Source organism: Seriola dumerili, unplaced genomic scaffold (assembly GCF_002260705.1).
Source record: "Seriola dumerili isolate Sdu_G_001 unplaced genomic scaffold, Sdu_1.0 BDQW01000493.1, whole genome shotgun sequence".
Classification (NCBI taxonomy): Eukaryota; Metazoa; Chordata; class Actinopteri; order Carangiformes; family Carangidae; genus Seriola; species Seriola dumerili.
The window spans coordinates 604,881-632,157 of record NW_019174748.1 but is presented as its reverse complement, the minus strand read 5'-3'; the positions used below and the strand labels follow the sequence as shown (position 1 = coordinate 632,157).

Genomic DNA, 27,277 nt, shown 5'->3' with positions numbered 1-27,277 from the left:
GAATAGGTCTAAACCTGAAAACAAGCCAACGGGGACTCCACAGCACAGAACTCCACCGCTAGCGTTAGCAGCGATGCTAGCATAACAGGGACATACATCTTCGACCTGCTTGGACGAGATCCAGGTTGTAGTCTCAGGCCAGGGACAGTGTGTAACTCCAGTCTAATGTGGAGGAGGTTCGGTCAGCACCTGGAGCATCTTGAGGCTTCATATCCTCACTGAGCGAAGACAACAACTGGAATCTAAACTCTCCCATGTCAGACGGACGGATCAGGAGAGTGAACATTCACACTTTGTCCTCTGAAGCTGCTGGACAGAGCTCACCACAGTCTTGCAGCCAGACCTGGACCTCAGGACAGACCACATCCTGTCATTGTTCACTTTCATCAATCACCAGATCAAGGACTTGGTAATGAGGCAGACATGTAACCAAGGTGATTTGGAATAACACGACCTCAAGGTCTGGTTTTATGAGGACTACAGAGCAGATGAGAAGAAGAGGACGACGACCGTCTTTCTTTATCTGGTCGAGTCTGTGATGATGATGATGATGATGATGATGATGATGATCATGAACATCATCATCATCATGATGATGTTCAAAAGCTTCTTTTCAGCGTCCTGAGTCACTAGAATCAGTTCATTAAAAGATTCATTCAAAAGATTTGTCTATCTGAGTATTGATGCTGACCATGTTCCTCCCTTCATGGCCACAGTTTACCATCTTCTAAAGGGATAAGGATAATGCTCCATGTCACAAACTTGTTTCATCAACATGACAGTGAGTTCAGTGAACTCCTGTCACACACACAAACACAAAATACAAAATGTCTATATGTAAACAACATAAGCCACGAAACACCTGTACCAAGTTCAGACCGTAACCTGTGTTTATGTCTTGTGTTACTGTGTGTAGACTTTGCTACCGCTGTCTGTCTAACCTGTCACCTCTGCCCCACTGTAGGTAACTGACTGGTGAAACTGTCCATGAGGTTGAACTGACCACAGACACACAGGATGATTTAACTCACACACATCTGCTGTGTTGTTCAGTGGCGTGTTATAAAACTGTGTACATGCCGTACATGATGGATGGGAGCAAATGAACAGATTCTCATGTTTACGGCTGTCATCGGACGATGAGAGGGATAAACATGCTGAGCACTGACAGTATGTGATATTTATCAGTCCAATAATAATTTGATTTCTAAACCATGTTCCAAGTCACTTCACCTTTACCCGTCCTGGTTTCATCGCTGCACTTCGCACCTTGCATTATGACCACACACTGCACCTCTCTATGACTGTGGGCAGGAAATAGTTTTCAATGGACAGAGTTCAGACCACTTCATATTACTGTGGTGTTGATTTTATTGTAAATGGATCAAATTACTTTTCTTCTGATTAATCTTTGCTCAGTAATCCATAAAGTAAAAACCTGTTTTTAGATTTGCTAAATTTTTAAATCAAAAACTTAAATCTCTCATTTACTCTGAACCGTCACATTTCAGTCCCTTTCTGTCCACCTGTGGTGAACTGATCTGAGTGAACAGAATTTATAAAGACTCTCTGTAGACCTCTGTGATCAAACTGTGGTGAGACAGAGATCAGGACAAAAAGCCCCGAGTGTTCCCAGGAGAACAGTGGGAACAAGAACTGAACACGTCTGGAACCAGGACTGTCTCCTCTCTGACCTGGGTCAGGGAGGAGCTTCAGAAGTCCTTTGCAGAGATGGAGAAGCTGCTGGAAGGACAAGCGTCTCAGCAGCTCTACATCAATCAGGTCTTTATGGTCGAGAGACGAGACAGAGACAGTGAGAGTAAAAGACATGAAACAGCCTGCAGGAGTCTGACTGACAGCAGCACAGGTGAGACGTCCCACACAGGTGCCTTTGAAGCTGACGACACAGATCTACCTTTTGTGAAGAGCTTGAATGAGTTTGTTTGTTTTACATTAAAACCTGTTTGAGATCAGAGTTCACAGACTGATCTAGACCAGAACAGAGCCAACATTAGACATACTGACACACAGACCTTAGACCTGCAGAAGTAGGACCCTGCTAGACCTGGTCAGTCTGAAAAGCATGATGACCTGACCAGACTCTGGTCCAGGATCAGATCTCAAATACCAGGAACTGAAACCTATGAAGACCTCCAGTTAGGTGTCAAAGTCAGCGGACTAACAGAGTGGACTACAGGTGTCCGCCTGGAGACAGTACTGGACCCAGAGTCCCCTCCTCCCCCTCCCCCATGTCCTTGATTTCCTGTTGTCACTGTTATATCTTGACATATGTATATCTTGAACTTGAGTCACACTGTGTGCAAACACACACACACACACACACACACACACACACACACACACACACACACACACACACACACACACACACTCCTCAATACAGTTTGTAGTCCAGGAAGTTAAAAGTCACTTCTCAGTAAATCCCCAGTCAGTCAGGAAGAAGGCAGAGAAAAAAGGGATCTGTCTATTACCTGGAAGTGACTGGACTGTCCTATAAAAACTTGACAAAATGACGTGAGGCCATGACTAACACCTGGAAAGGTCTGGAGGACCTTCACACATGGCATTGTGTGGAGTACTCTAAAATCTACTAAAATCTGACAGGGAATGAAGGGCCCTGAATAATACCTGGCAGGGAGTGAAAGGTCCTGGCTAATACCTTGTCTATGAGAGTCCTGACTCCTGACCACTAACTACAAGGCTGTAACTAAAGCCACGGTCCTGACTACTTCCTGGGATTGAACAGGAGTTTTGACTTCCAGGAAAAGATTTGGAGGGCTGCAACTAATATCTGAAGGAGACTGGATGGTCTTAGCTAATACCAGACTCCAGACCACAGTCTTAGAGGGTTTTAAATTATGCTGTGGTCCAATGTTACACCTGGGAATGAGCAGGTGGCCTTGACTTTTTGATATCTGAGGGAGACCAGATGGTCTTAGCTAATACCTGGCAGTGTGTAGAAGGTCCTGACAAATACCTGGCAGGGATCTGAAGAGATGAAGCTCTTTGTTGTTTCTTCTTCAGATGGTTTTCTGGCTGGTTCAGGATCAGAGCAGCTCAGCCTGGTTTTCATTCATATTTCTCTGTGTAGAAACTTAAATTTCTCTGAAGCAGTGAGGAGCTGGATTTTTAGATGCTGTGATTCGTCTTCATTTCCCACCCTACTTTCTTAATTTTAGATTTAATCCCATATTTAATCTTTGCTTCTGATCCACTGTGTGTTTTGCCTTGTTCGCCTGCAGGTTGCTTCACTTGTTTCTTCTTTGAGCCTCTCAGGATGGAAACAGTCACTGTCGCCTCCTGGTGGCTGCACAACCAAACTACAACAATTTATTCTTCACTGAATATTGAGCTGTGGAGGAAAAAAAGGTCTAAACTTCACTGAAACAACACGGTGAGAAAGATTTTACAACACGGTGAAGAAGATTTTAAAGGCTCAACATAAAAACAGCTTCATGATGAGAGGATCAACAAACTCAAAATATTCCCACATTAAAAAACACAAAGAGACTCAGAGATGAGGTTCACTTTAAATTTTTTAATTAAAATTTGTAAAAAATAGTTGGTGTTGTAAAGTACATTTAATAGAGTATTGTATTTAATAACTAAGGGCACCTCAGGCCCATAGAACAAACAGTACATATACAGACAAGATAAAACAACCAATAAAACATGTTGTTAACACAGTGGACTCATGGGGGCTGAAGGTAGCTGCGTCCGAATAAAGATGTAGATATTGAAGATGTAGATGTGGTAGACGCTGTACGAGTTACTCATTAAGGCATCAAAGGTGATCACAAACATCTGGCTGGTGTTACATCGACCAGGCAGGTAAATACATTATCAGTACATTCATGCCCAGAGCAGTGTTTGTGTAAAGGCTCCAGAGATGCAGGGAGAAACCTTCCAGCTGATTGAGAGGAACCCAGGATCTCTGATACTGGATCGACCGGTGGTCAGACGTCAGTTGTCTTCATTTTACAGTGGACACAGTGAACATAATGATCGTGCACAAACAGTGAAGTCAACATCACATACATTAGAGTACATAGAGTTTTGAGGTACTGTTGTATTTCAGTGACTTTATGAGTCAAAAAAAAAACAAGCGTGTTCCAGCTGTGAACTACGTGGTTCCATTTGTGCCAAAAAAACATATCCACATGCACACTGTCTATGTCGACTGAGCGTGTGACAAAACATTTGTCTTTGTGTGTTCAACTTTGAATCGACACAGATAATTTGATCACAGCTGAAGTTCAGTTTAAAGTTAAACAGACACACACAGATGTTTTGTCACATGTTCAGTCGACAGACACACGTGGATATATTTTTGGCGCAAATTGAACCTCATACATTCATGACTTCATTCATTCATTTGGTAGTGTTTCCTCCTTTGCAGCATTTTGTGTAAACCTTGTGTACATGTTGTCAAATTGATGATGATGTTTTTTTCATCTGCTTGTATTTTGTCTGTGCGTCTGTCTGTAGTTCTGTCAGTGTGAGAAAATGAACAGAGACTTAGTGTTTTTATCAGTTTAATGCACAGTGATTTCTTCATCACACTGTTCAGAAGCATCAAACTATTTCTCACAGAACAGAAACGGTTCTGTTCCTTTAAGGCACAGAGGCGACACATTCACAACATGGACAGTTTCAAAGTGTTGAAGATAAAACAAAAAACAAAATAAAAAGAATACAAGGCGGTTAACAGAAAATAATTCAGTATAATCTTAAAAACTTGTAAAAACACTGTAAACTTTCAGAACAAAAACTCTAAGGTCACTTTAGGTTGATTTTCCCTTTGTGCAAGCTGAATCATTTCACTGCCTTGCTCTGAGGCACTAGTGTCACAGACTTTAAAAATTCACAAAAAAGTTTGAATGGTTTTCTTTCTAAATGTTACACATCCATTCTGGAATAACACCTTTTATTTTGAAATGTAAAAAATGACTACAAAAATAAAATAAATAAATAAAGGAAAATAAAAATACTTGTTTTAAGTCATAAAGTTGATTTTTAAAATTAAATTCCATAATTTTTTGCCTTAATTCTGACTAAAAAAGTTTGGATATTCACTTCATGATTTTGACTTACTAAGTAAAATATATGACTTACTATCATAAATTTGTACTTGAAACTTTGTAGTAAAGCTAATAATTTATATTTGGTACAAAATGTTTTACTTTGAGAAAAAAGCAAGAGATCTATTTTAGAAACATAAACTACTAACTTTTATATTGAAATAACAGATACTAATTTTGATTATTCTGATTTTTGGTCAAAATGTTTTGAATAAAAGATTTTTCCGTTTCAGAATAAATTTTGTTTTAGGAAAAAAAAATCACATTTTAACAGCTTGAATGATTTCCTTCCAAAATTTTTCAAATCCATTTTGAAATAAGAAATACAACCTTTTATTTTGAAATGATAACTATTCTCCTCATTCTCCATACACTCCATATACTTTTTACTATCTCATATTTTTAATTCACCATATTTTTTTTATCTTATAGTTTTTTTCTGGCACAATTTAGCTTGCATATAAACTGTCAATTAACCATCAGCTGAAAACCTTGTTGATCTGTATGGATCATAAGTTTCTTTGGATGTTTAAAATCCATTAACGATAAATATTAATTTTATATGTGTTGTACTCATCATTTTCAGTTCAGTTAAGTTGACATGATTAAAAAAAAATATGTGTGTTGTTATCCTGAAATAATGAGATAAAAGTATATTATCTCAGAATTATCTCAGTATAATTATCTCAATACTTTGAGAAAACATTTGCTCTTATGTCAAAAACATCAATATTTCACATTACATTTTGTTTTTGAGATGGCATGATTTTTGTCTAAAAATCTGTTTGATTATCAGAGAATAACTGGATAATTATCTCACTGTCTCAGGATAATTACACTGAGATAACTATTTTGTTATCCCCATAAAATTATGTTTCATTTTCCTTTTTAATACATATAATAATCAGATATTTGAACTACTGTTGTTCGAGGTAATAATGATAAATATTTTGATTTAATACTGTTGTTGTATCAGATTGTTAATGTGTTAACAGTAAAGGCTGCTTGTGTTGACGCACCCAGAACACAGTACAGTACCATAACAACACTACAGTACCATGGTGGGACCAGCAGGGGTGCTGTTTGAAGGCAGAAGTTTGTCCATCAGTCCGTCCTCTCAGGATCCTTTCTCTTTACCTGCACACCTGCACAACACATACAGGAAGAAGAAGAAGAAGAAGAAGAAGAAGAAGAAGACGTTAGAGCAGCCTACACTTCACATGATTCAAAACCTGATGGTGGCGCTAAAGGAGAAGTGAGAGGTTCAGATGTGAGCAGGGTTCATCCTGAGGGGAACACGAACATCTGAACATTAGCTGTTGGTATTTCAGTCTGAACAACGGAGCAGCTCCTGTGAACTGGGAAGGTCCTATTTAGAGATGATGTCACTCTCTGAGGTGTTGATGGTCACAGGCTGTGGATCAATAACTTCTCCTGATCTTAATGTTACAGTGATTAACACACCTGACAATAAACTGAAATGTCATTTACTATGTTCAGTCAGATTAAAACTCACTCACTTCATCCTGTTTGTTTCCTTCTGTCTTCACCATGAACAGGATGTATGTTTCCATTACATGTGTTGCTTTTATTTTGAAGGCAAATTGTACTGCAGTGGCCTTTATTGTGAAGGAAAGTTTGACTGCTGATATTTCTCAGTTTCACACTGATTTACAAAGAACCTAACTGTTCATCCACACAGGTGTTTAAACCATCCTCAGCAGCAGGTAGAGGTGATGAGGAAACAGCAGCACCTGAGCCGTCAGTTGACACACCTGCTCAGGTGTCTCCTCCGCCTGCTGACTCACTTTATAAAGTTACTCAGTGAAATACTGTTGACACATTAATGCAGGAGTAATAATATATATATATATATATATATATATATGTAATCTCTACCACTCTAACAGAGATGTGTTTCTGCATCTGTCACTTTTCATTTTAATACTTTAAGGACATTTTTCAGTTTTTCTTCACACTTCAGATCAATAACATTGAATACTTGTACAGTTTGGTATTTGTACTTTTACTTGAGTAAAAGATCTGAGCACTTCTTCCACTACTGTGACTCCACGGGGATCAGGACATTCTCAGGTAAATGTCTGGACATTTGATTAGATGATTATGATGTCACTGTAAACATATCCCACAATTCCTTTCTGTGCATATTTGGATGAGGAAGCACTGTGGTTGGTCAAAATATCGCTGAAAATCATCATGGATGAAGATTAACGTCTGCATGTGTTCTGCATCTGAATCCTGAGTTTAAAACACTTTCATATGAATCTAAGGACAAACTTCTTCCTCTTTGTGTTGAGAAACTTCTACTTAAATGTTTATTATTGTGTTATCTGACGTTATCTTTAAACAGTTTTTATTTGTTTGTTTTTTTTTATCTTCATACTAAATATCACAAAACAAGTTTTTCTTCATGTAACAACAGGTGGACTTCCTGTTGTGATGATTAACTCATGATCTAAAAATATAAACTGTTTAGGAACTTTTTGACATTTTATAGACAAAACAATTAATGGAGAGAATAATGAGCTGATTAATCAGTAATGGAAATAATGGTTAGTTGCAGCTGGAGGTTGGAGTCAGTGTGCAGAGGATCATTGACAGGAAAATGTTACACTGTCCTTTAAAGCGACAGTCCAACATTTTGCTGACTTCAGACTGATCTCAGTGCAGATTCAGGTCTTCATGCAAACCAACTCTATGAGTTAGAGAGTTAGTCAGTTTTCAGGTCAGAGCTGGATGAGTTAAGAGAAAAACTCTAATCTGATCTGTGTTAGATTGTTGCGGGGTCGACGAGAGCTCTGCCTGAGAAGACAAGCTCAGGGGGAAAAACATCTGAAGGTGTTTTTACTGAAGCAAAGCTGGATCATGAATGACATAAAGGTCAGTTTTCCCTTTGTGGAAATATTAGTTAAGAATAAACAGATTTTTCTTCCTGTTGAACGACAGTGCTTTAGAGACACTTTAACTTAACGCAGTCTCACTACTTTTTCCTCTAAATATTACAACTTGTTTCATAATGATCGACTTCTGACTCAAATATCTGACCTTCACTCTCCAGATTTTCTAGTTTTTTTCTGTACCAGTGGCTCGAATACGACACTGTGACAGAAGATAAATACTATACCCTGAACGTAAAGGTAAACATCCTGTGCTACAGTTCACTACAGCTGCTCCTACAAATTAAGACAAACTCCAGTGTTTTTGAGTCCATGTCTTTGTTTATATAAAACTTTACCAAAAGAAGTATGTACAAATTCAGAGGCATTGGTACAAAGCAACAATCAAAGTGCAAACTAACAGATCAGAGATGAAACCTGGACCGGTTCCATACAGAGCAGACAGACGTCCAGACAGGAAGAGGAAGTTTAACACGTCCTGAAGGATCCAGAGAGAAAAACTAATCCTCCTGCTGGATCTGATGAGACTGGGAATCCTCCCACAGTCTCATTAGATCCTGAGGGATTTGTTTCTGCTGAATCTGACAGGATCTTTTCAAACTGCCAGCAGGGGGCGCTCCAGACTCTCACTTTAAGAATCAACAGAAACTGAAACTGTTTTTGATTCATAAAAACAAAAACTATTTATTCTACTGTTTGGTTCAATTTTCTACAGTTTGGTTTAAAACTGAAACTGGGTTTGAAAATATTAAATTTTGAGTTTCTTAATTTTTCATTTGTTTTTGGGAGAAAACAAATATTTAAATGAATCTCATGTAAAACACGTTCAGCTGCTGAGAGACAGTAAAAGTTAAATGTCTCCAGCTGCACTCTGTCGTCTCCGGATTCTTTAAATTCGACGGCTGATTTTAAAACATAAATGTTTATTGTTCACAAAATCAAAGTGTATTTAAAGAAGCTCTGAAATAAATATGTTGTTTCTGTATAAATATATTTTTATCTGAGGAGTAAAGGTTATTTTCTGGAGATAATTATCCTGATATGATCTAGAGATAAAACTCCCAATAATTCGAGATAAAGAGATATTTTATATCACATCAGTGTGTACAGATGCTGTTGTTATATGACAGATGATGTCATTACCTCATGATGACAAAATTCATGATAATAATAATGTTATAATACTAATAAAATAACAATATTAATTAAGATAACATGATAATTATCTCCAGAAAAAGACTTAACTGTTCCAAGATATTTAATCCATTGTCACTAAAAACAACTTTTTCTTCTTGTTAAACAAACAAACATTTTCTGGAGATAATAAGATAATTAATCTCTTATAATTATCTTAACATAATTATTCCTTCAATATATTTTTTAATGATGTGAAATATGTTTTGGTCTTGTTATCTCAGATACAGGGAGTTTTCTTTTTTCTAACATCAATTACTTTTTAACTGAAAATATAATTTTTTACAACTTTTTATGTGAAAATGAGAGAAAAAAAAAAACACATGATCAAATTCAGATTTTGTTGTTTTGTTGTTGTCGTGACTGTTGACTTCAATCTGACTGCCTGTCACAGAAATCTGAAGCTTCCTGCTGAGCTTCCTCTTCCTCCTCATTCACCACCACCAAAAACAAAAAATAAAAAAAATCACAAACCAACCTTCATTTCCACATGAAATAAAAACAACGGATATATTAATTTATAGTTTTAGAGTCTCAGACACAAACTGTTTCCTGGAGGATTCAGAAAATAATTAAATGTAAAACAATATCGTTTGATTTTTTCTCCCTTCAGTTTGATTCAATAATTCAGGAAAACACCTTTGATTCTGATACAAACAAAAAACAAACTCTTAATATTTTTTGAACCTTTGGAAAAAATGTTTTTTTGTTTAGTTTTTCGTGGCCATATCGACATGAAGCAGCTGAGAAACGTTTGTTTAATTATTTATGAATCATTTTCAGTTAAATATGTTTAGTTGTTTACCCATGAAGATGAAATATGAGAAATATAATTCTCATATTTCATGAACTCAGCATTAATTATCATTTTTCTTGAGATCACTGATAACAATTTATTGTTAGTTTTCAGTTTTCATGTTTAGGAGGAGAAAGTTTTTTCCGTCAGAGAACAACTAAAGAACGGTTCTTAGCTTTAATCTCAGCGCATTGAGCATTGTGAATGTCTTAATTAACAGTTTGTGGTCATTTGATTCAGCAGAAATGTATTTAGTAAAATGCAAAACATAAACTAAAATAATAAGAACTTAAGGAAAATGCTGGTATAGTATTTTTCTAATTCTTCTAATTGTTTAATTTTACAGAAATGATTGCAGTGCCATCAAAAGCAAAAACAGAAAACTGCCTTCCTGGATGATCTACTCCAGAGGAAAATTTCCGGTTGAAAAATACTGCAAAAAAAAGACTAGATTTTGCGTCATTAGGTCCATGAGAACATGGAGCTTCAAGCTGTTACAATTGTTTATTTTTTGTTAGAAAACAAAATAAACTACTTTTTTGAGTCTTTTTGTTCAAACAGAGAAGTCATATCTTTGGTTTTTGTTTTTCTGTTTTACATCAGTGCGAACTGAGTGTTTGATGTTTGGACACATGAGAACATCTTTTTGGGCTGCGGCCAAACACTAAACAATAAATCCGTTCATTAATTAATAATCAGCAGACGATGTAAATAACTGTTAGTTGCAGGCAGATTCTTTCATCTCAGTTTACATTGAGCTTCAGTGCGAACACACAAACCTGTGACTGATCAAATCACCACAAACTGAAACACAAACTGGTTTTAGAGACATAATTTTTGCCCTGAGTTATGTCTGCAGGCCTTCTCAAAAAGGTAGGGCAGATATGTTGCCTGTGAGGCAAAATCCAGGGCAAACGTTGTCGCAGAATAACTTAGATGATATCTTGAGGTGTTTTAGTGAATGAATCAAACTGAAACTGAAACTGTGAAGTCACCCCCTCTAATAGATTAAAACCAGCCTGGTGGACTGTTCATCAGCTCCTGCAGAGACCTGAAGACAAAAAAAACAAACAAAAACCTTTCCCCCCAGAGTGAAACAGCAACGTAAACACAGAAGCAGCTTGACTTCCCTCCACCTGGACTCTACTAACTAGCCTGTCAAAGCGCTCGAGCAAAGAGACATTCAGCACGCCTCCACAGGACGCCTTCTTCAACAAGACGCCTGCAGCAGGAGAGGTTCGGTGAGAACAAACTTTAGAATTATGATGCTCTCAGCATCTCGGCTCCCGTCACAGCTGATCTGAGTTCAGCGTCTTTACCACTTTACAGCAGCGTGACGAGTCCAGGAGCCGGTTCTGTTTCTTAGACCAGAAGAGTCTGTGAACCTGCAGAGTCTTCACACTGTACAAAGTCCCACTTGGCCTGTGTGAACTCTACTGACTGTACACTGCTAACTTTACACCGACAACCATATGGCTTCTGTACAGATGAGAGGAAAAGGCACCAAACACTCACAGCCCATCTGCAGAGCGACGTCGTCCGCGCTGAGACACCGCTCTGCAGACGAGCCGACAGGAAACTGAAGCCGTGTTTGACCCATGAGACATTTTCACTGTGCAGCTGATCACAAACAGCTGATAAACAGCTGATAAACAGCTGCAGCTCTGAAGATGACAGACTTTTAATGAGGATGAATCTGATGACGAGCTGCCGGCCGAGCGTTTTAATTGGCTGGTGACTGTCTCAGCTGCAGGAAAGTGTTTAAGGTGGAATCCAGCAGTTCCTCCTGTGGCAGGTGGAGGCTGCGCAGTGAAAACATCCATCTCTTCAACATCAGCTCAAAACTGCAGATTCTCCACCAGCAGTTACACCAATAATCAATATATCATCTATAATCAGCATAAGGCTTTTTCTCTTTTCATTCAGTTAGTAACGTAAAGAGTTTTAAGGCAGAGAGGGCGACAGACAGACAACTTGTTCCTCCTCCTCCTCCTGCTGTTGTGCTTTGACATGTTAGGCTGTGATGTGGACGGCAGGGGGAGGAGACACGATGCCTCCCTGAGCTCTGAGGAGGAGAGGGGGGGAGGGGGAGAGAGAGAGGGAGAGGTTAGCGATTAGGGGGAAAGAGGAGAACCAGAGAGTAGTTCGGAGCATTGCCTTCCTTCCTCACCTCCTCCTCCAGTTGGGAGGAAAGAGCGAGTTCATAGTGACAGCTGGAAAGTGAGGAGTGGGTCTCTGCTCTCCTCTGTTCTCCAGTTCATCACAGGAGGAGGAGGAAGGAGAAGAGGAGGTCTGTTTCTTTAAGTTCAGGAGGCTGTGATGGAGGGAAGAGGCAGAGCGGGAAAGAAGAGATAAGTTCTTAAAGATAAGGAGGAAAATAAAGAATCTCCTCCTATTTTTATCAACCGCTCCAGAGTCTTCAGGTGTTCTCACTAAGGAGGAGGTCAGAAGGTCAGGGGGGGAGCATGGGGGAGGTCTGCAGGAGGACTGAGGGTCAACAAGAGGTTAGGGTCAAGGCAGGATGAGGAACAAATGAGGAGGTCAGGAGAAGGTGAGGAAGATCCTGCCCCTCTCTGGTGAGAGAAGCTGATTATCAGGAGGTGAAGGAGAGGAGGAGAGGAGGAGGTCAGGAGACTGAGAGACCTTCGCAGAGAGCAGGTGAGAGAGTGTGAACAGAAGCAGATTCAGTGATTGACCTCTGACCCTGCTGAGAGCAGACAGGAAGTGAGCACCAGGAGATGTCACAGAGAGAGAGAGAGAAGAGAGACAGAGAGAGAGAGACAGAGAGAGAGAGAGTGAGAGAGAGAGTCACTTCACCAGCACTGACTTTGGCAGAAACGCCTCCATCTCCGCGCCTCCATCCGTCCCTGGCAGCGCCGAAGACGCAGAGGAAGACGAGGAAGAGCTTAGGGATGAGGAGCCGCTGCCGGCTGCTTTGGGGAGGCTGTACATGTAGACGGCGCCAATAACAAGCCCCGCCCCTGCCGTGAAGAGCAGGTCCACGTGGAAGCCAAACAGGTAGATGGACATCACCGTGGAGACAATGATGGAGAACGAGGTGGCAAAGCCCTTTAGGATGTTGTCAGCATACTTCACCACCACGGCCACCAGCAGCCCGCCAAACGCCTGGTTGAAGATGACGCACCACACCATGTCAGTGTAACCGAACAAGAAGCCGCGCTGTGCGATGGCGGCGCCGTCGTTCCACCACAGTCCCAGCATCCCGAGCGCCGTGCCGAAGATTCCCAGTTGCACATTCCTCACCCAGACGGAGGCCGAGCTCCCTTTCAGGATCTTCTCAAAGTAAACACCGGCGAACCCCGACGACAGGCAGCTGATCACCACGGCAACCAAACCCACCATATAGTTCTGATTGGAGCTGCCTGTCACGGACGCCTCCTTGTTGCCCTCCTGCTGCACCTGCAGGGAAACGATCGATCAACTGTCAGATCACTCACACACAAACAGATCAATAAGATCAATCAGTTCTATCGATCAGTAAAGTCACATATACAGAAAGTGGAGGGGACAGGTGAGCTGGAGGAGACAGAATATACCTGTACGACAGCGACTCCGGCAAACAGCAGCAGCAGAGACACCCACTGGACTCTGGACAGAGACTTCCTCAGCATCATCACACTGAACAGAGCCGTGGTGAGGATCTTCAGCTGGTAGGTCACCTGAAGGGGGAGGGGCCTGTTAGTTTTCCCACAGATCCAAACCAGTAGTTCTTTAACCTTTATCTGTCCAGGGTAGATTCTCTGAGAGGAGGCCTCTTTTTTCTTACAAAGTTACCCACAATCCCACCTGGGAGCTGCCCAGTACAAGCACAGTGGGTTAATATGCTGAATTAAATTGAATTAAATTAGTGATATACATTCTAAACCCACTACAAGTTCACCAACTGCAGATGTGCTCCGTCACGTGGACTGAAACAGTACAAGAAGAACGCAGCTGTCTGTGAGCCTGTCCACATAAATGAGGCCATACTGTACATGATGTTGTGCTATTTCTTGTTGCTCCACATGGCTGCACTCTGTCTTTACACTATTTTGTTGCTGTCTCTATGGCATCTTGTTGTCTTGTGATGTTTACACCCATGTCTTTCCCCAGTTCACATCTGGTGAAGGATCTTTGTTCCCATAAAATACCCAAAAATTAACTATTAATAATTATTATTTCAAGACTAAAGTTGTGATATTACGCATGATATTGTGAGAAAACAGCACCAAGTGTGGATCCTCCACTGAAAATGGTCCAACAAATGCTGTATTCCCTCCCGTTTGTTTGATAAAAACTACAGTGAGCAGCTGTTTCAGTAAATTACTGAGCCTCTTTAAAATGAAACTACATATTTGTGAGATGTTGGTAATGATTTACGTCTTCAGTAGGAACCAATGAGCTAGGAGCTGAGAGACACAGACAGACAGTGTTGAGCGACACTGTTGGTTTAGTTGACAACAAAAATATAGAAAAACACCAGAGTTCACATTTAAATAAAATAAAAGAACAGATGTGAAACGATGAGCCAGGCTGGACCAGACTTCAGCCTGATATGGACTCTCTCTGACCTGGAAGGTGGCGGCCGGCAGGTTGGAGATGGCGATGTACTGCAGGTTGTTCTGCAGAGTGTAGATGAGTGAAGGAACAGCCAGTTTCAGAGTGTCTTTGTACTGAAACACAATTGAGTCGACGAGGAACAATGCCGTCTCCTTCACATTGACTGAGGGGACAGACAGAGAGAGAGACAGTGCAGTAATGTCATTCTATCACCTGCCAGAGCAGTACAGTGAGGTAATTATTTACACTTCAATCCAGACAAATCAGGTTTTTTTTTCCTGACAGTTTTGGAGATGACCCAAACACTACAATACCCATGCGCCTCAGCTGTTGTTGCCATGGAGAAAAAGCCCGTCAGAAAACTGACACAAGAGCAGAAAACAAACAGTGTAAGAGTGCATCCTTTGGCTTCAGCTTCAGAGTGTGAAGCTCTGTGATTGGCTGCTTGTTAGTGAAATGCACCTTGGGAGTTGTATTTTTTATGTATGTATGTGAGTATTCAATATTTGTATGTATGTGAGTGACTGAGTTAGTGAGTTACACCATTGGCTGAGTGTTGACTGTTGCTCTTTCAAAATAATTTGACATGAACAGTTTCTATGACATCATCACGGGGCTTCGCGTTTACAGAGGATCCACAACAGTTTAACACATTGACCACACGCAGTCCAGACAGATACTGGATCTGGACCTGGTCTTGTTGAAGCAGACAGTTGTTGATCAGAGGGTCAAACACGTCACTGGTGCTGTAACAACCTGTGTATTACCACCGTTCATTCACACTGTGTCTGATGAACTTACATCTCTTCTGCAGCAGGATGATGAGCAGACACGTCAGGACCTTCAGGACCTCCGCCATGACGACGGCTGACGTCGTGAAGAAGCGGTCGCCTGGCAACGTGCGGACATATCGGATGCTGAGGATGAGCGATGCATTCTGGACCACCAGCACTGCCAGGCTGATGTACTTCAACCTCCTGTTAACTGCAGGAAAACAAACACACACATCAAACCTCCAAATAAACACTGACACATTTTCAGAGAATTAATTAGCAGTAGTTCAACACAGTATACAGGGATAGGTGTTTGTTCTTCATGACTGTGATGAGGAATAAGTGGATTGGTCTGTCTTTCTGCAAGAGTGAATAAACATGAACCTGCTGTTGAGGCTGATTTCCAGGCCAGTATCCCCACATATGTTCTCTGGGGTTTAAGTCTGGACTTTGGCTGGTCCACTTCAGGACAGTCAGAGACTCGTTCTGAAGACACTCCAGAGTTATGTGCTTAATACACAAGATTATGATAGGATTAATACACTGATAAAATACAGGAATAATTTAAGAATCAAGAGTAAAATGCAAAGCTTTGAATTAAAAGCTAAGTTAAGATAAGTTTTCAGCTGATTTTTAAAGGACAGAGCTGAGGTTGTCTGTTTGATGTCTACTGTTCTACATTTTAGCAGTATAGATAGCTGTATCTCCAATACTTTTCTATGTGATGTTGTCTTTGTGAACCAATAAAAAGATTTAAAATCAATTCTAAAAGCTACAGGGAGCCAGAGAGGCCAGAACAGGTGTGATGTGGTCTCTCTTTTTTTTTTTTCAGGTGAAAAGGCCAACAGCAGAACAGTGCTGCCAGTTTATACAGTTCTATTCCCAGTCTGGAAACTTTTCTTTAACTGGACAGTAGAGATTCATTTGTGTGGGATGTATTCTATTTGTACCATAAGAGCTGTTTCCACCTATGGAAAGTTTGGCTGTAATTCAGAGGTTTTTTAAACATCAATAATTGAAACAGAACCTTCCTGAGAATCTTGTCATGTTTTTAAGTTTTCTTCAGTATCCCAATGATCCAGAGATAGTTGTATCTACATCCATGACAACACTGCAAATAGGGGCTGATCATTTGGCTTTGGCTTCCTTAAAACAAATACAGATAAATAGATAAAAACATCTGTCCTGAATGTAAATTAAAAGTCATCTACCTCTACAGGCACTGGCTGGGTTCTGGCTCTGACGGCCTAAATAAAGTTTCCAATAACACACAAAATGTTAATGGACATTTATTTTGGTTTAAATGGAAAAGGTCTATCAAAGAAAGACCATTCTTCTCGTACTTAACGATTATCTATAAACTTAACACAACTAACTAAAGTGTTAACTGACTCACAGCTCTACTTGTGCTGCAGTAACTTCCTATAGTTCGTATCATTAGTGCTTATTGTAAGTTACGTTAGACCATCTGCATGAATGTTGACACTTCCACCATAAGAGCTGGAGGCTTGTTACCTGTGAGTGACCACAAACTCCTCCTGAGCCAAAGGTCCACGTCACCAGCTGCCAACTCTTTGACACCTCACTACTCACTAACATACCTGGTTAATTCACCTTTAATAAGACTGTTAGTCAGTGTGTCGCCCCTGAGGTTCAGCCTCTATTAAACACAGCGACAACATTAACTGACACTGACAGGTTAGTTAATTGCGCTAAACTAGTTTTGGACTAGTAAACAGTGAAGTTTGCTGTGAATTAGCCACACTAGCTTCCAGTTCAGCTAGCATGCTAACAGGACATTTACCTTAATTTAAATTACGGCATTAACTTTATTTATTTATCAGCCCAGACGATGTGTAACACTGTGCACACTAGTTAGTTAGAGTACTAGTTAACTTTCCTGGTTAACCTCCATGACTAATAACCCTCATGAAGTCAGCTAGTTTTGGTTAGATTAGCCGTTAGTTAGCTAACCTTCGCCGCCATATACACGCGTTAATAATGACACAGACCGAGAGGCTAGAGTTTATTATTTTAGATCAATCCACAGAAAATAATTTAAGTTTTATTTTAATAAACCAGCCCACCCATTACGGAGCCCCCCACAGATCCGGGTGTTGAACCGACCGGGCCGTGTGAGGTTCCCTCTGCTACCGGGTCTTGACTCCCCCTCCCCAGCTCCGCTCACCTTCACTCTGACTCCGGTTCCCTGCCTTCTCCTCGGCCGCCTGGCTGTGGTTTCCCCCGGCCATGGTGAGCTCCCTCTGCCCGCCGTCCAGTCCGGAAAGAGCCTTCGCCCCGCTGCCTGCTCGGCTTACGCTCGGCTAGCCTCACAGCTAGCCCCGGATCACAGTTGAGACCCAGCCGGAGCAACGACCTCCTGTTTGTTACCCGTGAGAGGCAGCCGGTCTGTAGACGGCTATTAGGCCGGAGCTCAGGTTAGAGGAGCCTGCGGAGGAACCACCGAAACCATCGGAGTGATAACACCCCGTGAAGGAGCTGAGGTGTCCAGGAGCCGAACTACAGCTGCTGAGATGGGACCGAATGTCTGACAGGAGGTATCACTCTGATGGATAAACATGCCCGTTCACCTGAACCAAGCTGCTTTCAGGACTCAGTGCAATACAGTAATACAACATCATTTATGTATTGATTATATTTCGTGTTATTAAACTGAATCTGCGCAGTAATTAAGTTATTAAATAAATGCAAAGCAGTAAAAAGAACAATACGTCCCAAGTTTGTGAAACGGTGTGCTACTGTAAAACTTGTAAAAACCGATAAAAATAAATCGGCTGGGTTATCGGTATTTTTTCATATTACTATTACAACTAGACTGAAATTTAAGGTTTATCAAATTATCGATTATTTTTTATTGTCAAACCTGTAGTTTGTCTGTCATCCCAGCACGACCCTTTCTTTCTTTATTTACTTACTTATTGATATATGTATATTTGGTCTATGTGTCATTTATATTATATATTAAATTATATATTCGTCTTGATGTTAATCAATTGAATTTCTAATGTAATGGTCTGGTGGCTTTATCTCATAGTGTTTTGCCTGTAAAAAGAAAAAACAATGTGATGGATTCAAAGGAGGAAACGGGGCAGCAGACTGCTAGAGGAGCTCTGAATAAACTTTCAGAGTGAGACCTCTTTCCTCATACTCCCCCTCTTTGATCCTGCCAACTGAAAAACAATCATTTCCTTGTTCTCCTTCAGGTTGAAACGGGAATAATCCTATTGGCTGCTGGGTGAACACCTCACCTGTCAGATGTGATTGATGTTGAGCGCCACCTGCTGGTTCATTGTCACAGTGTCAGTACCTGAGCGCCGTGTGGATCATTTACAGCTTCTTAAGCTTTTTAAGATATAAGATAAGTTCTGTCTCACCTGTGATGGTTCTGGTGTGTTAGTAACTTTATTTTGAGACACAGTCACTGCGCCACTATGTGGTTCCTTTTGGAATAACTGCTCTGAAAACATGAGCTGGAAAAGGTATTGTTTGTTAAGGGATGTCAAGTGCTCTTTTATATTTTATCCTCTGTTAACCTGCTGCTCAGTTTGTCTTGACTTCATGAAATTCAGAACAAGAAGATAAAAAATATTTTTATGTGAAAACCTGAAACACGTTTTTAATTCTACAGCTTTGAATAACGTTCTTGTTTTTCTCTGGACCTCTGTCTTATATTATTATATGTATGTTTATTCTGCTTTGGCAATAAAGTGAAAAAACTTTTCAGTTAATGAGTTTATATAATCCACAAGACACATGGCACACAACAGAGCAGAGTCAGGACCAGGACACCATGTGATGAAGAGACAAAAAACCTCTTTTATTCAAACATAGGATCTTTTTCAATTCGATCCATCGACACTTATTTAATGTAAATAAACAGGAACAAGTGACAACAAGCCACTTTGATCATTAAAACACAGAATAATACACAAGTATTTACAGTGACTTCACATCCAAACATCAACAGGACGCGGATCACTATGAACCAGACTGACTGGTTTTCATCTGAACCTGGAAGAACCCCCTCAGACCTGATGACACAGGAGGAAACTCAGAGAAAATAAATATCTGCTCTAACATTAAATTAAGATTCTGAGGTTAAGGTCAAACTACATCCGACCTCTGAGCTGAAAACTGATCTGAGATCTGACTGTGGACTGTCCCACCTGTCCACAACAGCTGGAGTGATTTTCTGGTGTGTGACTGTATTTTTAGGACATTCCCCTGTGAAGGTCTGAATGTCTGGGAATAAGGAAAATGGAGAAAGTGCTCTGATGAGATTTGAGGATATTATCTCACAAACAGAAAGGGTGGAAAATCTCCCTAAAACTTTCCTCCACATGAACAGACAACAAATGTCGGTAAACAGAAGATCACATGATATAAAACATTTAAAATGTATACTACAGACTGTCAGGACACCTCATGTTTAAATCCTGTTATGATGGCTGTTAGTGGAGTTAGAGCTGATCAACACTAAATAATGTAACTATCAATTAACTGATTTAGTCTTTTTTTTTTTTTTTCTTTTAACAGAGATGGTGAAAATTCTCTTGTTCCAGATTCTCAGTTCTGAGGATTTTGTGTGAAACTCAGTCAGACATTTTTACTGTCACTGTTACAGCCCAGTCATTTTATATAGTCATCTCTTGTCTGTGTCTTTTGCAGCTGAAACATTTCAGTGTGCAGATGACACTGACACACTGATGTGTGTATATGTATTAATGTGTAAATGTTCATGTAACTGAAGCTCCACAGATTATGAACTGTCTGTTATAAATGTAACTTAAAAGTACACAAGCCGAATGACTGAACTCTCTCCATTTTCCTCAAAGTTAGAACAGAGGACAGTGACGGAGCCATGAATACAGAGTGAATTACAGGACTAACAAACTGCAGAGAACCAGAACCAGAGTTCTCTTCTACAGCTGGAACCTACTGAAGAACAGACGACAGAGCTGTTGGACATGCTCCACATCTTAATAAATACTCAGGTCAATAAATAACCAAGAGAAATGACAAGAAAACAAGAAATGAATCAACCTAGAAACAGCTCCAGACCTGTTGCGGAGACGTCACCTCTGATGCAGCTGAGACTGTTTCAAAAACTCTCCGTTGATGTGTTCAAGGACACTTTTCAGACACAGAGCTGATGTTGATGAAATAAACCATAAAAGTGAAATTAAAATGTCCACTGTGTCTTCAGTGTGTTTTCTGTCTACAGCAGGTTTAAAGTCTCTGTGAACTGTGGTTGATGAGCTGAAACATGAAGACACCACAGATCTGCTCCTTTAAAGTCCAGCCTGAGGCTTTAGTTTCTGGCACTGTCCTGCTGGCTTAGCAGAGTCCTACACAATCTGGGTGGAGGAGTCCCTCTTGTGGAGTCTCAGGAGTCCAGAGACCTGTGCGTTCAGGGTTACGTTTATTGTGAGGGTCTGTGCAGTTAAAGGGACTGACTGGGCAGAGAGTGGTCCTCCTGCAGGTCTCCTCCCTCCTCCTCCTCCTCCTCAACCTCAGCTCCCTCCATCCAGGGGTGTGACAGGATCTCCTCCAGAGTTGGACGCTCCTCTGGACGGTAGGACAGACACCAGCGAATCAGAGAGTGGCATTCTGGGAAGAAAAGGGGAAGTAATGGTGGCGTGAGGTTGTGATTGAAGGTGATGTGATGCAAGAACAGGGTGATGACACAGTTCCCATTTAAACCAATCACATGGAAGGACTAGTGGGCGGAGCATGTGCTCACCTTTAGAGACCCGTCTGGTGAAAATGGGCGTGGCCCTAACGATCTCCTGGTCGCGCTCGAACGGGATGTCGCCGCACACCATGTCGAAGAGCAAAACCCCAAGAGACCAGACGGTGAGAGAGAGGGCCTCATAGGACTGAGACAGGATCCACTCAGGAGGACTGTAGACCCGAGTACCTGAGGAGGCGAGGAGAGGAGGCAAGGAGAGGAGGAGATATTATCAAACCTGTATAAAAGTCTAAAGCTGCTATTACTTTCATTATAAATTCATCTGCCAGATTTTTTTTTGTCTTTCTTGGTTGAAAAATGACTGAATCGATTCAGTAGTTATAAAAGTAATTGCCAATTAGTTTCTGTTGATTGTGTCATTGACCAGTCATTAAGTCTACAGTCTCCTCTGAAGAGTCAGAGACCAGAGTCAGACTCTGTACCTTCGAACTCGCTGTACGGTGTCTCTTTGAGTGGCGCTCCTGATCCAAAGTCAATGATCTTGACTTCAAGTGTCCTCGTGTCAACCACAATGTTCTCGTCTTTGATGTCTCGGTGCACGACGCCATGAGCGTGCACGAACTGAAGCGCCTCCACAATCTGGCGGAAAAACCTGAGAAACCAAACACAGCAAAGTTTAACACCACGCAGAGGAGAGTGAAAACCAACATCAGAGTCAAAGAGCAGAGTGGAGCAGAACCTGAGAGCGAGGTGTTCAGGCAGCGCTCCTCTTTCCGTGATGAAGTCAAACAGATCCTGATATTGTGCCGGTCGCTCCAGCACCAGTAGGAAACCCTGCCCCTCCACCTCGAACCAGTCCAGCATGGAGATGACCCCACTGTGACCCCCGACCTCTGATAGCCGCTGCAGCAGAGCAATCTCCATAGGCACAGGGCTGACCTCGCCGGGCTGAGGGAGGAGAGGGTTAATGAACATGAGCCATTATCATCCTCACTGCACTACTGTGTTTAAACTGTGTTCACTTAGAACAATGATCTCAGACTGGTTGATGTGGACCATGTTTACAGATTACAAATTCAAGTCATGACTTTTTAATTCAGCTGAGGATGAAATTCAAAACCTTAGTCACAGTCAAACCAGTCAAATGACAACAAACACTAACACCTACAATCATTTACTGAGTACATTAATTTACTGGCATTTACATGTTTGCCAGCTGCAGAGACTCAGAGGGATAATACTTCAGAAAAATATTTGTCATAATTTTATCAGGTCTAAAGTTTACATCTTTAAATATCTTGTTGTATCCAAGCAACAGTCCAGAACATTTTTCTGTTAATCTATCCCATAATGCATTTCATGAATCCCCTGAGGTTCATCCTGTGACACAGAAGATAAATGTCACTGAACAGCAAAGTTGTTCATAAAACTTTTTTTTTTTAAACAACAATCATAACAATGATGTCTGTTATGATTAAGACCACATATATACTATTACACATATATATTTTAATAACTCAATGAAGTAAAAACACATATTAAATAACAATCTATGATAAACCAGTTACTGTAACACCTGGTGTTTTCATTACAGATATAACAATAATATTCTGTTATGAATCAAGGTGTTCTTTTTAAATATTTGTGGGTAATTCAAAGAGAAACTCCAGTTGGGTTATTGTGGGTGTTTTTGCCCTGACTCATCATCTGCAGGTGTGTTCCAGGAGCACTGTGTTCTGGTTGGGGGGACTCCCAGTTAAAGTTGTGATGAATAAGAAATAAGTTTGTTACTAGGGGAAAATCCTACAGCGTCATTTACCAACCCATGACATCACAGCTTTCCGTGGGAACCAGAAGCTGTCCCGCCCCCGAAACCACCCTGTAATTCACTCATCAGTCCAGCAGAGGGCAGAGCTGACCTGAGGTCTGTTTCTCAGTTTATGGGAGGACATACAGTATCAGGGTCTTAAATTGACCCTCTCTGGGTTCTGAACTGATGGTCAAACAAAACCAGATATTTGAAGACGCCACACTGAACTCTGGGAACATTTTACAGACTAAAAATATAACTAATAATGATAATATTTACTGTGGCACTCACCAGTCTGGCCCACTGCTGAACTCTGTCACTGGAAATCTGTTTAATGGCAACCTGGGTGGACAAAAAGGGCACACAAACAGTTTAGTTAAAATCTGCAGCAGCAGAGTGGGCCAGTGTTTCACAGTAATGTCATTACTCTTCAGTCAACCCAGTCACCCAAAGAAGATGATGCTTTGACTGAAATACTGAATGCAGGTCTAGTGATGATGGAACAGAACTTTTAAAAGACACAACCACTTTGTAGTGTTAAAAGAAAACAAGTAAACTAAAACAATGAAAATGTAAATACACATACTGAAAAAAACATAATAAATAAGGGCAGAATTAAAGTGTGTATAAAGGTTTGTAGTCTAACCTGCAGTCCATCAGAGAGCCTGTGGCCTGAAAACACTGAACCGAAACCACCCCGGCCAAGCAGGGACCCCCAGTGATACTGCTTGCAGAACGGTTCCTTCACTGAGAGAGGAAGAACACACCAGTCAATCCACATTTCACACACAGAGAATGTAAAATAACAGATTGGCCCCAAACACATCACAGTGATCTTTTGGTTTATACTGATCTATTGTTTCTGTAAAGAATGGTTTTGTACCCTCAGGACGAACACAAAATCAGAGATGCTGAGAAACTGTTGTTATACAACATATTTATACTGGTTAAAAATCCTCCAATGTGAGTTTATACTTAATGCTCTTTTTTTTTAATGTCCACTCACAGACTTTCATCTTCACTGACATTAGCTGTTGGTTGCAGCTACAGTTTTCTGTTTTCTCACGAGCTTATTGTTAATTTCATGTCTTTCATTAAAAAAACGATTAAGAACTAACTAAAGTGGGTTAACACAGAAAAAATGTTGAAAATAAACCATATTTCCATATGTTAGTGTTTGATTATTAGTGAGCTGTCTAAATATTTACAGAGCACACTGTCTGTGTGTTTGTTGTGGTAACTGCGCCCTGCAGCTGTTTGATAAAATGAGAATAAAATGAAGGTCAGGATACAACCCTTTAAAAAGCCTCTTGCTGTCATTTTAAAACAGCCGTTGGTTTCAGCGGGACTCTGGATTAACCTGAAAGTCTAAATTTTAATGTTTTCGTTCAATACGAGACGTTTAACCGTTGTTTAATAAAATCCAGTCACCGTGGAAACGGTGCTATATTAGCGAGGCAATATTTAGACTATTAGATGTAGTTGGAACGATAATACAGACGTTTAAAATCGTTGTTTTGTGACTGCAATCTAGTTTAAGAACAGCTAGAAGAGGGTCGCAGAAAATAAATAACAGAGCAGCTGGTCCGCCGTAGACACGGTGATTTTATCCTGTTTTATTTTATCTCAACCACCTTTTTTAAAACATATTTTACTTTCTTGTTGTTCTCACCGTTTTTCCCTCTGACTTCCTCCTCCAGTTGAAACTCCACCGCTCTTTTCTCCAACATTTTCTGAACGTTTACAGTTAGTTGAAGCCGATAAAATCCATCCTGCTGTTGGCTGAATTCCTGTTAGTTGTTTTTAAACCCTCTTCTGTCTTAAACCGACGATGCTACAGTTTCCCTCCGGCTGTTTCCTGCTTTACGATTTTAAAATCCAATTTCAGCAACAAAAAAAATTACTATGCAAGTTAGTTTCTCCGGTTAAAACTGCTTAAATAGTTGAAAATAATAACTTGAAGCCGTTGATATGTTCTCCAAACCCCTTGTTGACCGCCTTCTGTGATCTACGCATCTGTTTTGGTCTGTATTTATACCCCTCTCTACTACTACGCCCACTTCACTCAGGCTGTCCAATCAGCGCTGAGACGTGTGCTCAATGTTTTGAAACTGTCCCGCCGATCAGATTCAAGCTGCCGTTTCTACTTTCAGCTCATGAATATTCAAATCCCGCGAGAAGAATTCGTAGAATTCAGAGCGGCGAGAGAAGGTGACGGGAAGGAGAATGACAGTTTCCCCCAAAGCCTACACACACACACACACACACACACACACACACACACACACACTAACGGTTCGTCCACATGCTGCGCTTCCTCTGCCGGTCTGTCAGATGGTCTGGTATTACAGAGGTTGTACAGACACAGACAGGGCCCAGTTTAGCTCGCCTTGATAAGAAATGAGTATGAGGGCGCTTCCTGTTCCTGTTCAAAATAAATGTGTCATTACAAGAAAGACCACTGACCGAGGCAGGCGGGGGTTCAGCAGTGGACTTCTTTGAAAATTAGCTTATGTTTGACGCTGTATTTTACAGGTCTGTTATTTCCCAACAACTTCTTTAAAGTTTCCTAGAAAAAAAACGGTGGTGGTTTTAATGACAAGAAAAATAGGGTCCAGGTTCTGAGACCACTTATTTTAGTTAAATTAGTTGTGTTGAATTTATTATTGACTTCCAGATGAATTTCCATGAAATGAATGGTTTCGCTTAAGCCAATCATTTGGTTTATTCTTCATTTCTGCTGAATTGTATGCTAGTTTGACACACGTCACATTTTGTATGAGTGAAAATCTCAGGGTTGTGTTAGCTTAGCATTTAGAAATAACTGATGACTGTTTCCACTGTGGTACCTTCCAGGAGAGGTAATTTTGAAATAAACTGGAATTTATGGAACTTTAAAATAAAATGTTGGGGTGTTCCTACAAACATAAAGGGGGAAGAGGAGGTAAACACAACTACTGACTAACCTGAATTAACACCTCAGAAAGTTTTAACAAAACCAGATCATAAACTTAAAGGTAAAACATGTTGTACTACACTGCATCAGATTCTACGTGCGTACATAATAAAGTGGACACCGAGTGTATGATTGTATGATTATCTGCTTATGGTTATATGCTGCAGTAACGTGAAAAATTCCAATTTATTTCCAAATAACCTGTTGTGCAAGCAGAAAATTTGTCAGGACGTCTGGTGTTTGTTACAGTGGCAAGAAAAAGCCAGTGAACACTGGAATGAAATGGTTTAGGTAATAACACACAATCATAAACCTTCCAAAACCATTAAACCTTCACAGTGCTGCTGGAAACAGGAATTGAACCCTGGATTTGTTATCTGGATGAACCTCCTCTGAAACCAGCTCCTCCAGTAGCTGCTGATCAGTGCTGCTCAATGTTCAGGAGCAAGTTTGGACCATTCTTCCCTACTGACTCGACCACTCCAGAAGGTGGATTTTCTTTGAAGTTTAGGGTCATTGTTCTGCTGCATCAGCAGCTTATCCTAGGCTTCAGCAGGTGGACAGCCACTCTGACATTAACCTATTAGAGACCTTGATAAACGGTGGTACTACCTCCACCCTGCTTCACCTTCTATAGACGGTTTGTGTGACTGTGGACTCTTTGAGATGACTCTGTGGCCCTTTGTGCTTCATGCTCATCATCACTTCTTCATCCTCATTCCAGTCTGGTTTCACTTACTGGACTCCAGGTAGCTTCTGTTCATGTCATTAGAACAACACAATGATTAGTGTTATTAGTTTAAACAGATTGTGTTTGTTCATTAATGTAACTTAGATGACGATCTGATATTTTATATACTGTATACTCAGATGCTTCCACAGGGTTCACTTCTTTCTTCTTTCTGCTGTATTTAATCTGCCTCTTTTTATTCTTAGAACTGTGTAACCAGGACGTCCTGGTGGAGAGTTTAGGACATTGACAGCGTAATGACAACACTGTAATCTTATCTCTTTCTCTCATTTTCTGTCCATGGTGCTTATTATCCACTAAAAGACCAAAAATACCCACAAACATGAAAAAACACTTCTCTCTTCTCGCCTCAGACAGGAGAGGAAAGGTTCTGTGAATGAATAAAAGATGAAGTGAAAAAAATGAATGGTAAAATTAAGGATGTTAATGAAAAGAACTACATCCTTTTCATTAACATCCTTAATTTTACCATTCATTTTCAAGGAGGTAGAGTAGACAAGAGAACAATAGATGAACAATGGGTGAATAGAGGTTGATAAAAAGGGAGAAGGAGTCAGAAAGAAACATGAGAGGATATAAAAAAGCAGGAAGAAAAGACAAGGAAACAAAAAGAAAAGGGAGAGGATCATGGACAGATCAGGGGGCCCTAACCTCTTACATAAGAGCAAGACCCCCAGACTGAAATGACAAAATGACCACCACAA

The 27,277-nt window shown here is 40.5% G+C and overlaps 2 protein-coding genes across 4 annotated transcripts; both read right to left on the bottom strand.

Annotated features, from left to right (window-relative positions):
* Positions 1 to 3,567: 3,567 nt before the first annotated feature.
* On the bottom strand, positions 3,568 to 17,953 carry slc35a2 (solute carrier family 35 member A2). Of its 3 annotated transcripts, none has more exons than XM_022763887.1 (7): positions 17,532 to 17,953; positions 15,728 to 15,853; positions 15,372 to 15,554; positions 14,582 to 14,733; positions 13,568 to 13,690; positions 12,838 to 13,430; positions 3,568 to 6,247 (listed from the first exon to the last, which is right to left on the bottom strand). In XM_022763887.1, the coding sequence occupies exons 1-7, from the start codon at positions 17,593 to 17,595 to the stop codon at positions 6,220 to 6,222; spliced, it is 1,269 nt and encodes a 422-aa protein (XP_022619608.1). In that variant the 5' UTR covers positions 17,596 to 17,953; the 3' UTR covers positions 3,568 to 6,219. The 3 variants fall into 3 exon arrangements, with proteins under 3 accessions (XP_022619608.1, XP_022619607.1, XP_022619609.1); XM_022763886.1 differs by lacking the exon at positions 3,568 to 6,247 and adding an exon at positions 8,760 to 12,075; XM_022763888.1 differs by lacking the exons at positions 3,568 to 6,247; positions 15,728 to 15,853 and adding an exon at positions 8,760 to 12,075.
* Positions 17,954 to 19,152: 1,199 nt separating this feature from the next.
* LOC111235452 (serine/threonine-protein kinase pim-2-like) lies at positions 19,153 to 24,855 on the bottom strand. The gene is made up of 7 exons (XM_022763916.1): positions 24,539 to 24,855; positions 23,513 to 23,613; positions 23,158 to 23,208; positions 21,796 to 22,004; positions 21,539 to 21,708; positions 21,108 to 21,284; positions 19,153 to 20,974 (listed from the first exon to the last, which is right to left on the bottom strand). Exons 1-7 carry the CDS (start codon positions 24,594 to 24,596, stop codon positions 20,808 to 20,810), a joined length of 933 nt encoding a protein of 310 aa, XP_022619637.1. The 5' UTR covers positions 24,597 to 24,855; the 3' UTR covers positions 19,153 to 20,807.
* Between the last annotated feature and the right edge of the window lie 2,422 nt (positions 24,856 to 27,277).

Coding starts and splice junctions, on each gene's coding strand:
- slc35a2 (XM_022763886.1), bottom strand. CDS start 17,595: ATGGCCGGGGGAAACCACAGCCAGGCGGCCGAGGAGAAGGCAGGGAAC. Junction 15,854..17,531: donor GAACCGGAGTCAGAGTGAAG/GTGAGCGGAGCT, acceptor TTGTGTATTAAG/CACATAACTCTGGAGTGTCT. Junction 12,076..12,837: donor ATGGAGGCGTTTCTGCCAAA/GTCAGTGCTGGT, acceptor TCTCCTCCTCAG/AGCTCAGGGAGGCATCGTGT.
- LOC111235452 (XM_022763916.1), bottom strand. CDS start 24,596: ATGTTGGAGAAAAGAGCGGTGGAGTTTCAACTGGAGGAGGAAGTCAGA. Junction 22,005..23,157: donor TTCAGCAGTGGGCCAGACTG/GTGAGTGCCACA, acceptor CTCCTCCCTCAG/CCCGGCGAGGTCAGCCCTGT. Junction 21,285..21,538: donor ACCGTACAGCGAGTTCGAAG/GTACAGAGTCTG, acceptor TCGCCTCCTCAG/GTACTCGGGTCTACAGTCCT.